The 14,663-nt window shown below is 40.2% G+C and overlaps 1 protein-coding gene across 2 annotated transcripts in view; it reads left to right on the top strand.

Moving 5' to 3' along the window:
• The first annotated feature begins 3,590 nt into the window (after positions 1-3,590).
• iqsec1a (IQ motif and Sec7 domain ArfGEF 1a) overlaps positions 3,591-14,663 on the top strand; it is a 66,177-nt gene continuing 55,104 nt past the window's right edge. The window contains exons 1-3 of one of the 2 annotated variants that reach the window (XM_026241541.1): positions 3,591-4,285; positions 7,669-7,698; positions 7,846-7,959. In XM_026241541.1, the coding sequence (XP_026097326.1) occupies positions 4,053-4,285; positions 7,669-7,698; positions 7,846-7,959 (377 nt within the window). In that variant the 5' untranslated portion in view covers positions 3,591-4,052. Of the gene's footprint in view, positions 4,286-7,668; positions 7,699-7,845; positions 7,960-13,514; positions 13,763-14,663 lie in introns of those variants that run through there. The other variant, XM_026241545.1, reaches the window with a different exon arrangement.

Below are 14,663 nucleotides of genomic sequence, written 5' to 3'. Positions count from 1 at the left end.
CATCTCACTATCTGGAAGACACATTCATCTGCGGCAGTCACATGACCACGCTCCATCACACGCAGACGAGCGTCTCACTGTCTAGAAGACACTTTCATCTGCAGCAGTCACATGACCACGCTCCATCACACGCAGACGAGCGTCTCACTGTCTAGAAGACACTTTCATCTGCAGCAGTCACATGACCATGCTCCATCACACGCAGACAAGCACTGTCTGGAAGACACTTTCATCTGCGGCAGTCACATGACTATGCTCCATCACACGCAGATGAGAATCTCACTGTCTGGAAGACACTTTCATCTGCGGCAGTCACATGACCACGCTCCGTCACACGCAGACGAGCATCTCACTGTCTGGAAGACACTTTCATCTGCGGCAGTCACATGACCACGCTCCACCACACGCAGACAAGCATCTCACTGTCTGGAAGACACTTTCATCTGCGGCAGTCACATGACCACGCTCCACCACACGCAGACAAGCATCTCACTGTCTGGAAGACACTTTCATCTGCGGCAGTCACATGACCACGCTCCGTCACACGCAGACGAGCATCTCAGTTTCTGGAAGACACTTTCATCTGCAGCAGTCACATGACCACGCTCCACCACACGCAGACAAGCATCTCACTGTCTGGAAGACACTTTCATCTGCGGCAGTCACATGACCACGCTCCACCACACGCAGACAAGCATCTCACTGTCTGGAAGACACTTTCATCTGCGGCAGTCACATGACCATGCTCCATCACACGCAGACGAGCACTGTCTGGAAGATACTTTCATCTGCAGCAGTCACATAACCATGCTCCATCAGACGAGCACTGTCTACAAGACACTTTCATCTGAGGCAGTCACATGACCACGCTCCATCACATGCAGACGAGCACTGTCCGGTTCACGGGAAAAGTCTCCAGAGGTGAAAGAATAATGGCCTGCCCCTTGTTCTTCTGAATTAAGCCCAGCTGACTGGTGACTGCATCAACTACAGCTAATCGGGAACTGATCATTCTCTGGTATTGTTTTATTTTTTAATGTGTAAACATTCTTGATTACGGTTAAAAAATTAGATGAACAAAGAACAATCCTTCATAATCGAACTGCCTTATAATTGTGCACACAAATATTTGGGAAAGTTGTTGCGTTCCCTTTAGAGAGACAAATCACACTTTTGTATTTTATCTCTTCAGCAGTAAAATTAGTCACGAAAAACATTGTGCAATAAGTATGCACACAGTATCCTGCCCCACATCACCAGTTTGGTCAGTGTTTTGTTTTTATATAAAATGATGATTGTCCTTTGGCTTTCACCGCTTCCTCTGAAGCAACATCAATGTCATATTCTGAAGCTTGTCTTTCAGGATCTGTGCAGTGGAATGGTCCAGAGCTTTGCTGTTATCATGTCTTGAAACAGGATCGGTAGCCTCATCATACAGCAGTACTTGTTCTTCTCATGTGAAACTCCTACAGCCAGTGTGTGTTCGACTGCTGCTCATTCCCAGAGATATGAGATCATTGTGCAAATTATATGAAATAATCCATTCAGCATTGACATTTGACAGCTTTTTTCTACCAGTCATGTTCTTTAAAATGTTTAAATAAGTGTTAATCAAAATTTAATTTTTAACCCTTAATCCTACCTCAAATAGAGTTTACTCTTAAAGAGCCACACAGATGGGAAATCAAAAATTACCTGTATTACAGTATATGATGTAGCTGTCCATCAGTGTAAACAATGTGCAAAGTAATTAAACCAAAAAGTACACGATTTATAAAGTTACTTCAGAAGAACCAATGGCTAAAATTCATTTTTACCACAATACCAGAGCAGTACAACAAATCCTTGTTGTGTTCACAACATTTCACTGATGACTGCTTTTCTAATCTCGGTGAGAACAGCGGGATTTTCAAAGCGTTTGGCCATAAAAGATGATTCTTTACCAACTTTATTTAGAACAACGAGCATCTCCGAATCACAACGCGAAGTATGATTATGAAGTTATGTGTCTGTTTTCTCCCGAGCGTCTTATCAGTATGTGTGCTGTCTGCAGCCTGTCTGCGCTGATCTTCATGTACAAACACGTCATTAAAATGAAGTGTAACTCCGTGAATACTCAACGAAGAGACATGAGAGAGATATCTATAGAAAGCTTGACATGTCTACTTTATAACTAAACAAGTGCTGCCGAAAACAGATATTCTGTGATAAAGTAATCCATATGAAAACAACGCAATGTCTGTTTTTCACGTCTCCCTTCGTTATATCTAATGTGACCACGCCCCCGCGCTGAACGCTATTCAGATTCAAACTGAAGCACGCGCTTGAATACACACACACAGAAGAAAAAGCAGCGAGACTGTTCAAGTTTTTTATTTTACTGTTTGCTTTAGCGGTAAGAGGAATAAGACATAATTCACCCCAAACAGATGCTATCGCATAGTTTACCGTGAGGTTGTGTGCGGAACAACCAATCAAACCTGACTATGTCAGTTGACCAATCAGAACACAGTATGCTACCGAAAGGTGGGGTTTAAGGAAACTGAATCTTTTGAACAGCTTCGCGCGAACTGTTTGGGGATCTCTGAGAATTGAGGTAATTTTAAAATGATATTTTGACAAAATGACAATGTTTTTTAACCTTGGATGGATTTAAACCTAATGTACAGGACTTATAAACAGTGATAGGAAGCTTAGAATTTTCATCTTACTGGCTCTTTAAGTCCCTTGGGGTTATATAGACAGCAAACTTTTACAGAGCGATTGCATAAGGAAATATACTTTTTTCATATGATAAACTGTATCTTTTTTTTTTATCTAATTCTCAACTATGCATTTATGCTGTTTTTTAGGGGATATTTTTTTCACCTTTTTTACTGCACAATTACTCAGCTTTGCCAAAAATATTGGCAAAAGATTTTTTTTTTTTTTTATGAAAGAATCAATGAAATGACCTAATGGCCATATGTTGGGGATAGAATACTGCCATCTGCTGGTTAGAGAAAAAACTTCCTGGTTTATAGTTGAAGAAGTAAAGTGCAATGAACACATGTATCCAGCAAAGGAACACAGGGACTCATTCATTCTCAGTTCAGTTTCAAGTCCATTTTTCTTCATGTTTCAACTTCTCCCAACTTTATGATACATATTTTGTGAATATGTATAGTTAAACATTCTAATATATATATATACACACACACACACACACACATATATATATATATATATATATATATATATATATATATATATATATATGAATTGTCTGCTTGACCTGCATTTATTCATGCTTCTGGAGATCCTCAAAGCCTTAGCCTATACAAGGTGACCCCAGACGTTTTTGGACATTGAAACATGTTTTAGCATTAGGCCTATATATCAAAATAAGTGCCATTTATTGAAAAAAAAAAAAAACAGTAGGCCTACTAAATTGGGGGGTAGAGGGTTCTTTAAAATCAAAAAAATGATATGCAACTGCCATATTTTGGGATACGAAGGCACTGAACTGTATCTATAAAGCAATGATTAAATACAGGTCACAAACCGCTACAATGCTGGACGCGACGCGAAACAGGACGCTGCGGACGGAGCTTGACGCGTCCGTCTGGACCAGGACTGCGGTGGAATAGTGACGCAGACGACCAGTCGACCAATCAGGGCCTTTGTTTATGCGCGCGGCGGGTTTATTCGACCGACATAGCGCGTTCGAACTTCGCAGACAGCTGCGTTGTTGCGTCGCGTCGCATCGCTTGAGGTTTACTCAGGGTGTTTACTGCGTCACAATTTATAAGTGCATTGTAGAGTATGGCAAGTGGATTAAATGTTCTCTACTGCACCATGAACTCCTTCCAGAACAGTGAACTGTGATTTTTAAACTGTAGCCACATGTAAAGCTTTAGTGACACAAAGCACCGCAGGAGACGCAGAGTCAGCGTTTGACAGAAGCATGGCTGAGCCCGGGACGTGCGCACCTCGCATAAATCACAGCGCGTCTTTAGCTGGAGAAAAGAGGCTATATTTGACTCGGACTAGTGAGGCTGAATGAGAAGACGATGGACAGCCGGCCCGAGAACCCCTCGAAGGCAGCTGGCTATCTGAAGGAGCTGAATAAGATCATAGAGACCCAGCAGACGCTGCTGAAGCGGCAGAAGAGGCGCATCTTTGAGCTGGAGCAGCATGTGTCCGAGCTGTGCGCAGAGAACAGCCGCCTGAGACACGAGCACCAGCGGCATCTGATCAGCTGCAGACTGCGCTCCATCCAGGAGAACACCAGCCCACTGCAGCAGTAAGACTTCTCGAGCACTGCCTTCAAAACATGCTTCTTAATCAGATAGTATGCAGGAGAATGCGAATACAGCGACAGGAGGCTATATGTTGTATCGTTTTTAGAGTTTGGTTAGCTTGATTTAAAAAAATACACAATTGCAGTGTCTGGTACGCCCATAATACTATTAAAGTAGATTGTGCTTTTTTTTTTCTAACAGCTAATAGTTAATGCTTTCAGATATAGTCCCAAGCCTAACCACAATGTGCCCAAAATCATATAAAAAGATTTAGATCTGACTGATCAGCATAGGCTGGTTTAAGAGTTAGACCCTGTCTAGCTAAACTAACTAAACTCTTTTCTGTATTGAAACTGGCATTCTGAATGGATGTGTGTGAGGAATCCTGACTGAAGATATCCAATAGGCAGCAATGTTGCAGATGTTGGTTAAATCTGCTGAAATCAGCAATCAAGTTCAAGAAAAAAAATGAGCACCAAGTGATAACATTTCTAAAGTTAAAGAGGTCTTGGAAACCCTCTGCTACCCCTGTATTTCACACCTCCGCTGCAACTTCAGCGCTGCAGGTGAGATAGTTAAAAATACATCTGTAAAATAACAGAAAAAGTACTGGCAAATCATTTCACATGATATATCAATTCATTTAACAGACATTTCTGTTAACACAATGCAATGAAGTGTAAAATTCAAATACTGGTAAAACACCTGTAAAAATAAATGCAGAGAAATTCATTGAAATTATACAGTAAACTGTGTTTTATTTTTACAGCTTTTTTTAAAGAGTGTAAGTAGATTTTCATACTCCACAACACAACATTTCTATTAGTCTACCGATTTTTCTGGTTGATTTTCTTTCTCTTGCCCAGTCATACTTTCATAAAACTGCTGTGTTGATGTCAACAAAAATGGCAGAATCACTGAATGACTGCTGTCTAGCTGCACTCAAACCTGTTGTTTGAGTAGTTGGGTAAAGCATGTGGCATCTTCTCATTGCTTCATGACTCCTTGAATAAGAGAGGAACAAATAAGAGACTGAGAATGGGATTCAATAACATAGTGCCCTCAAAGGAAATTTCTCTCTGTAACTGGATCTTTGATTGTCTGATAGAATATTTTCAGAATAGACACCAACATACAGTATGCGTCTGTTAACTCTACCATGTGTCTGAGTACTGGTGTCCCAAAAGGCTCTGTAATTGGACCTGTTCTATTTGTTTACTTACTGCACTGATAATAACTGATAATAACTTGACAATAGTCAAGCATAACTCAGTTGAAAAAATTGTCATTCTTTTTGGTCTGATCTTTTTAATTAATTAATTAGGTAAACCGGAACTGGGAGCACTGCCCATAACACCCGATGTACTTGTCTACAGCATTAGAAGAATGGCATCTACGCTAATATTAGTCTGTTTCTCTCTTATTCCGATGTCACCGTGGCCACCAGATCCAGTCTGTATCCAGATCAGAGGGTCACTGCAGTCACCCGGATCCAGTACGTATCCAGACCAGATGGTGATCAGCACCTAGAAAGGACCTCTACTGCCCTGAAAGACAGCGGAGACCAGGACAACTAGAGCCCCAGATACAGATCCCCTGTAAAGACCTTGTATCAGAGGAGCACCAGGACAAGACCACAGGAAACAGATGATTCTTCTGCACAATCTGACTTTGCTGCAGCCTGGAATTGGTTTCTCCCAAGGTGTTTTCTCCATTCTGTCACCGATGGAGTTTCGGTTCCTTGCCGCTGTCGCCTCTGGCTTGCTTAGTTGGGGTCACTTCATCTACAGCGATATCATTTACTTGATTGCACATGATTGCACAGACACTATTTAACTGAACAGAGATGACATCACTGAATTCAATGATGAACTGCCGTTAACTGTCATTTTGCATTATTGACACTGTTTTCCTAATGAATGTTGTTCAGTTGCTTTGACGCAATGTATTTTGTTTAAAGCGCTATATAAATAAAGGTGACCCTTGAAACACCCGGCTTCAGCTAAATCTATTTGTGACGGTTAGGTCTAACATTGTGGTGGAATATGTAGAAAGTCCATCATTGTTTAACATAAAAACTAAAAAAAAAAACTGCTGTGGCAGTAATACTGAGACATTTTCACAAATGTGCTTCTCTTAAAAATATACTTTAAGAAGAGCCCATTCAGTACAGCTGATTGCACTTATTTTTCACAAAAGTATATGACCCATACACTATGCACTCTTCTGAAGCCATGGTTTTATGTGAGGAACAAATGGACATTTAAGGGGTTATGTATAACACTGGAAGCCAGCAGTAAATCAGAGCATTAGTCGATGTGTTTATAGCTTCTTTTCTTATGGAGTGGCCTGACGTTTCTTCAGACAGCTAAGAGGAGAATCACCTCTAATGGCTTCTGTTCTAATGTTACAGTCCAGAGAGCCATTAGATCTGCAGGCATTTGTCATCCAGCTCCAGCATGACGTTTGCATTCAGTCAGACCTTTAAAGATTAAATCCAATATAGCTGTACAATTCATAATTTTACCCTCCCTGGAGCTGATATTTGACATTAGAAACACTAATACATCTAATATATGAGTAATATCAGTCATGAGGAAAATAAGTTCTCTGGTAAACATAACTTGACAAAAGTGTTGACGATACGCTGTACTGTTGTACAATGTAAACTGAGCACACAACACAAACCTTATGTAGTTACTTAAAACAATAAATAACTAAATATGCCTTAACATGTTGTGTGTTTCAATTATGTTGTAGAGCAAAATGTCCAAGTATCGTCAAGTTATGTTTACTGCAGATCTTATTTTACTCATGAATAAAAAATTAATTAAAAACACTAGTCAAGGGGAATCAGCAGCACATTAGTCTTCAGGGTTTTGATGTCACGGTTGCAGCAGGAAAGCACATTACAGTTTTTCTAAACTGCTTAGACACAAAGTCTTTACTTGTCACAGTTTCTGAAATCTGACCCTCAAACAGCAGAAGCACACACCAATCTTCAGAACCATACATACACTAATTAATATTATGGCAAAGGCGTTTGCAAATGTTGGCTTTTGAGATGTGTTTGTGATATTTTGAATGCAGTGCTTCATTTTGCAAGAGATGAGGCATTTTGCATTTTGTGTGTGCAGTTCTTGAATTTGTGTGTAAAGTTTTGAAAATGTGTGTAAGCAGTTAAAAAAAAAAGGTAATTTCTGAAATATTTGCTGAAATTCTTCATATTTGTATAGTGGCACTTGTTAAAAAGCATACTGTATGTTTTTACAATTGTTAAGGTTTACTAAATGTTTTCCATTTCATTGTAACTCTAAATGTGATTTTGATTTGTTCTACTCTGTTTAGATATGTTTTCCTAAAACATTATATTTGTGTGTTTCAGGTCAGAATATGGCAGTACAAGAATCGTCAGGTATGTAGTATGTCTGAGTGGCTGCTAACACCCTGCTAGAGGTGTTTGAGTGTTCATCCGGGTGTCCCACTGTGCTTCCACTCATATGTGCTTCTTCTGCAGACTCTTGTGAAGTGTCTGGAGTCTGTGTTGTGTTTCTGTCTACAGAAGACATGCCTCTCTTCCTGTGGAAACGACAGACCGACAGAGTCCCAGCAGCCTCCGATCAGCCGTGTGGAGGAGACCTGTGCCGTCCCGGCAGTGGAAGTCTGTATCCTTCGGGTACAGTAAACTCTCATCGTTGTTTATATCATATTGTAGGGTGTATACTATACTAGAATTGTATTATTTTTTCAATGACAGTAGGTCTTAACAAGTGAAATGCACTTTTTGGCTTATTTGTAATTATTTCCTTTGTACAATTTGATGAATTTGACTCTTCATTAGTCACTTGTCAATGACAGTAAGTGACCATATTTACAATCATTTATTTTTACACCTGATAGTATATTATAGGTCATACAACATACAGAACTAACATCTTCAGTGCATTGAATTTTAGTATGATTTCAGCCATCGTGTGTCTTGAGAGATCACACCAGATTGTTAATTAACACAGTTGAGCTGAAAGGAAGGTTTCAGGTTCAAAAAGAGATGAGGCACTATCAGAAGCATTTGTAGCATAATCAGCAGAGAGTGGGAACGAGGGTTGAGATGGGTTTCGCAAACACTGTTTTTATACAAAAAACTCTTTATATAAAAGTGAGTGTCAAGGAAAATTTTAAAATAACTGAGCATGTCAAGCCTGCTTTAAAAAAACTCTGTAAAAGAAACTACAGAAGATTTTATTAATTTAATTCATATACTTGTTTCTCAGACAATTTTGGACAGCATCAGACTCATAATAATGTATTATATCTTATATTCATTAGGTAAGTAGTTGGAAAAAATTAAGTATTTAATTTTGAAGGGGCGTAACATTCCGTCACATGCTTGAAGCATTCGGCCAATCACAAAGCACTGGATAGCTGGCCAATCAGCATACACTTTGCTTTTCAGACTGAAAAGCCTTGTTAAAATCGACACATTTCAGAAGGCGGGGCATAGAGGAGAAACAATAATGTGCATTATATGGAAAATAATGTGTTTTTTGAACCCTAAACTGAATTAACACAGTGGATTACACCAAATACACATAACAAATGTTCTTTTTTAGCAGCATCATATATTATAATAAATATTTTCAAATGCAATCAGATTAAAATTAATAATTAATTCACATTTTTGGTTCTGTTAAACAAAGGGTTACTGTTTAAATTAATAAAAAAATATGATTTAATAAGATATACATTATTTTTAATATTAGTTTTATTTCTAAGTGACCCAACCGGGGTTGATCAAGTCCCGACTTGTGTCTAGGTAGCTCTACCCATATCTCTCCCCACTGCTTCTGTGACTGGATTAATGTCCCTTCGTCTACTGGCCTCTGATGCCCAGCATGATGTAGACGCTGCAGAGAGGCTGCAAACCTAAGACTGGTTGCCCACTGAAACTAAGCAGGATTGAGCCTGGTTAGTACCTGGATGAGAATCCTCCTGGGAAAACTAGGTTGCTGCTGGAAGAGGCATTAGTGAGGCCAGAAGGGGTGTTCACCCTGTGGTCTGTGTGGGTCCTAATGCCCCAATATAGTGAAGGGGACACTATACTGTCAACAGGCACCGTCTTTTGAATGAGACATGTAAGCGAGATCCTGACTCTCTGTGGTCAGTAAAAAATGCCATGGCACTTCTCATAAAGTGTAGGGGTGGAACACTGTTCACCGCACCTAGCTAGACTTCTAGCTCTTGGTTGGTGGTTCAGATGGATGCTGTGTCTCTCAGACCGAAGTCAAACATCTTCCCCAGGCTCTTTCTGTGATAGATGGTATCTGGGTAACCAAGTATAAAATGAAAATTGCCTGTGACCTTTCCTTTCTTCAGCATCAGGAATCTGGACTTTGCTGGCTTAAATCTCATGTGAGCCTAGGTCATCCCAGCTCGATGCAGTTGTCACAGTCAGGTCATCCATAACATCTTTAATTGGTGGTTGTCGGATGCCAGTATTTGAGGGGGTCGTCTACACTGCACCTCAGCTGAGCTTTACCGCTTCACCAGCATGTTCATGGCAAGTGAGAAAAGGATCACTGAAATAGTGATTATCCTATTTCTGAGCTCAAGGCACTCAGCAGTAAGTGGTTATAGTGGTTTCAGTAACTTAGGCTGAAACCACTGTAACAGTCCAAGATGAGATCTGTGAACCACAGAACCACCAAGTCCCCTTTGTTCTCCCAGGCCTCCCTAATCAGCTGAGTGACACACCTGTGTGCTCTGTACACCCTGGCACCTTCGGGATTCCTCCTTTCTGGACAAAAGTATCAACATATGAGTTCCTCAGGTGCCTTGCAACAATGCTGAAGAATATCTTTCCTTCAACACTGAGCAGAAAGATGATTCTTAATTGATCAATGTTCTTTGAATCTTTCTCCTTTGGAAATCACACTCCTTCTGTGTACCTCCACTGGTGGGCTACCTTGCCTCTCCTCCATATCCCCTTTAGGATCCTCCATTGCCTCTTTTAGTTTCGCTCTTTCTCTCTCACTCCATTTTCACATTTACATTTAGTCCTTTTGCAGATCATTTTGTCCAAAACGACTTGCAATTGGGGAATACACCCCAAGAATTCTTCTTACAGAGCCAAACAGACACAGGAAGTGCTCATAATGCCAAGTTTCAGGTATTTGTTCAAATAAGTACAAGCTAGAAAGTGAAGGAATAAATAAAGAGAAATATTTTTTTTTATTTTTTTTATTTAGGATGAAGTCAAGTAGCGTCAAAAGAAATACGTTTTCAGCTGTCAAAATTAAAATTCAGCATTCCAGATAGGGGTGGGAAGATCATTCCACCAGCCAGGAATGGTGAACGAGAATGTTCTGGAAAGTGATTTTGAGTCTCTCTGTGATGGTACCACGAGGCGTCACTCACTAGTGGATCTCAAACTTCAGGAGGGGAGGTAGATCCGTAATAGTGAGTGGAAGTAGACCAGTGCTGAGCCTGTGGCTGTTCTATATGCAGGCATCAATGTCTTGAACTTGATGCGAGCCGCAACTGATAACCAGTGCTATCAGAGATAATGTGTAACATGGGCACTTTTGGGCTCGTTGAAAACCAGTCGTGCCGCTGCATTATGAATCATTAGAAAGAGGTTTGATTGTGCTTGATGGAAGTCCAGCCAGAAGAGCGTTGCAGTAGTCCAGCCTAGAAATGACAAGGGCCTGGACATGAAGTTGTGCAGCATGCTCAGTTAGAAAGGGCCTGATCTTTCAGATGTTGTGCAAAGCAAACCTGCAAGATCGAGCAGTCTTTGCAATGTGGTCTTTGAAAGTCAGCTGGTCATCAAAGGTTACACCAAGATTTCTGACCATGTGGATGGGGTTGTTCTCTTGGTGGTCTGATTGCTTCTATTGTTCTCAATCGTAAGTCGTTGGATAAAAGCATCTGCTAAATGATTAAATGTAATTGGGCTCTTACCACTCAGTGACACAGTGGGTTCTTCCTCTCAGAAGCCGCAGTTTGTGCTGCTAGCCCCAATACCATCTTTTCAAACTGTCTGCTGTCCCTCCCACCATCACCCACTATTCTTGGTAATCAACCAGCCTCTTCCTGGAAGTCACTGGTCAATCTGACATTACATGACAATCACAGTACAGTGAATACTAGCCATAGTGTAAATTGCAGCCACATTAACAGTGTAGCCTAAATGTGTCTGATCACATGATGTCCTACAGGGAAATGCATGTTTGTTTTGTGAGAACAGCCATCTGTACATATTCTAAAGGCTTGTTTTATAAAAGGTTACAACCCCCCCAAGCAACCCCAAAATACATTTCTTAGTAAATATACATTACTACATGTATATATTAGGCTTTTCATCATCATTTATGTTGCCTGTGCATTGATTTTCTACTGTCTATACAACCTGAGCTTGTATAGTTGAATATTAATTGCATGCTAATGAATGCCTTTTGAAGATTATTGAATGAACCCTTTGAGCTATGCATGTACACACTATTGCACCATCCTTCAGTGGCACAGGCGTTCATCTGATGTGAACCAGGGGAAGGTGCAGCAGTAGAGTCTTCCTCTTTTCTCACTGCTCTTCTCACTCTTCTATAGTTTAACAATGCATGCTTAATACTGTGTCAGAGCACAGATAGACAGGCAGAGGCAGATGTTAATGGAAAAATATTCAAAAGTTTTGATCAGGTTATTTGGCATGGTCTCTGAGCTTTGTAGTTAACTGTAATGCCATCTGGTGGCTATATTATGCTACTGAACCCCATCATCAAGAAATGTGCCTATTTATTTTAAATATGTGTGAGATATGCTTATGCTTGTGGAGTCTTTAGTATTTTTGTCAGTCATTAGACAACCTGACCTCAGATCATTCCTATGAATCATTTATGTGTGAGAACTTCGTTTTTTAAAACTCAATCTTTCATTCCATTTTTTAGTCAAAGAGAAAGAGGTCAAATACTGTAGCTTCACACACTATTTTAATGCCCTTTCTGCCTCAGCTTGTGTATATTAGAGTTAAATCTGCCTTGTGTTTTAGTCCGATAGAATAGAAACAGCCCTTTGTTAGACTTGCATGGCAGAGCAGTGAAGACACGCTCTCAGGCCCATTTTTAGCACAGATACACAGCAGAAAATAGAGGTCTTAGAGGTGGAAATCCCAGCCGGGCACCATCACTGCCATTATATTGCTGCTTGCTTTCCATGGGACACAAACAGGCACTTTTTAGAAATTAAATCTCATTTGAAAAAAAAAAAAAAAACTCACAAGCTACTGTATATGCATTCAGGATTTATAGTCCCTCTATCACCAATACAGACCCACAACCTGCATGATAAAATGGATGGGAACTAAAATGCCAGAGTCCTGAGTGGAGTGCCCTCTATTGGAGTTTATGGGCACTCCAGCTAATGATCATGACAACTTGATGCACAAATTCATTTATTGCTACATTTAATTTATTATTATTATTAATAAAATGTATTTATTAATGGTCTTCTCCATGACTCACCTTCAGTGCTTAATTCACTATAGCTTCACTAGATTATAATCATCTTCCTAACCCATTATTCCTTGGGATTAAATACAGTAATAGACACAGGAAGACATTCTTTATTATGTATGAAAAGAAACAGCTTAAAATATCTAAAGCTTTAGGTATACAGTGAACACATCCACGCTGAAAATCCGGGATTGATTTTATACGGTAAATGAAAATAATTTTGATATAAAAAAAAAAAAAGAAGCAATGACAATCTTCCTTGTTTCATGCACAAATACCGATACACTAATGCAAATGAAAACCTCTGCATTCACACACACGTTTATATTGGTACAAATCGCTGCATGTTCGTATAATTCTGAATTTCACAGATACAAGTCGACAGGCATTTGGTTGTGGATAGTGAGATTCATTTGCAACATTTATCAAGTTCATGGATAATTGTGTGTGCATTTGTAAGTAAATTTAAAACTAATTTCATCCCATAATGCACAGACACTCCAACACCAGAGAAAGACAGATTTAGCATGGTAAATCTGCAAAAATCAGATAATGATCCCACAACACTAAATTAATGTGGCTGTTGTGGTTTGTCTGCGTCTGTCTTCCTTGCTTGACCTCTGGCTGTGATGTTGATGTATTATTACGTGTGTAATGGGTGCTGCGTCCAGGATCTCTCTCCTCCTGTTTCTATGGAGACCAGAGAGCCAATCAGCTGCCCTGTGGACTGAACTAAAGGCTGCAGATGGAGGAGGCTGAGCATGTCCTGCACATTAAGAAATCTCTCTCTCTCACACACACATTTCCTCAGCAGCATCTGTGAATTGCTGTCCTCGTCCTGCGCAGTGTCCGTGTTTGCGTGCTGATGTAAGTGTGTGATGCGTGTGTGACGTCACGGGCCATGAACGCAGTGCTGTAGCGTTGAGCAGACTGAATGAGACCCGCGGCCATGGCACACAGACTCGGCGTCATGTGAGTATCAGATGCGGTCCGCATGCATGACAGCGCTCGACGGATGCGTGAGGCTGTGTGATTGTGTGCGTGCGTCCGGATGGCGAGGCGAGTTCTGTATCGGTCTCAATGTGTTTGGGATGTGCTGATGCAGTAAATGGCAGTGATAGCTCTGTGCTTGCTCTGCTGAGCTGAGGTGTTTTCATGTGCCGTAGAAACACGAGGAGCTGTGTGTGTGTGTGTGTGTGTTTGGCTGTGGCTGATGTGTATTATGACGCAATATCGCAGTCACATGTTTAGAGCACAATGTGCTGCTATAAACTGTGATTTGTGATGCATTTCTCCTTCATGTGCAGTGTTCAGTCTGGCCATCTCTCACATAAATAACTGCAGAAATGCTTTGGATTTTATTTTTGTAATCTGTTTATTCTTGCTCTTGTCAGCATATAAAGTGTACATTAGGCACGTGAAGCAGCATCAGAGATGTGTGAGTGTTCATTGGAGATTCTGTCCTCTGAAGGGCACTAGTTCATGGGTTGAAGGCTATTTGGGCTCTTTGTAGGACGTTCCAGTGGTGATTCAGTAAGGAACACTAATATCCTGCTTGTGCTGCACAGCCTGTTCTTTAAACTGACAGCTAATTGTTTATTCATTTATTCATTTATTTTTTCAAATAACATGCAGATCAGTATGATGTGTGCAACGATAACATTTCCATTAATAATATGTCCCACATGACGTCATCACATTGCATTTATTTCAGCCAGTGGCGTCCAGTTATCATTATAATCAGACAAATATTTATTTAGTTAATTTGTGTTGTTAGACAGATATTGTTGTGATAAAGCTCTTGTATTTCTTTACTGTATTCTTACACAATTTCAGAAAAACAAATTACAAAAAATGTAAATGAAAAATTATT

The sequence above is a fragment of the Carassius auratus genome, linkage group LG48F (genome assembly GCF_003368295.1).
Source record: "Carassius auratus strain Wakin linkage group LG48F, ASM336829v1, whole genome shotgun sequence".
NCBI lineage: Eukaryota > Metazoa > Chordata > Actinopteri > Cypriniformes > Cyprinidae > Carassius > Carassius auratus.
This window is presented reverse-complemented; position numbering and strand designations above follow the sequence as displayed.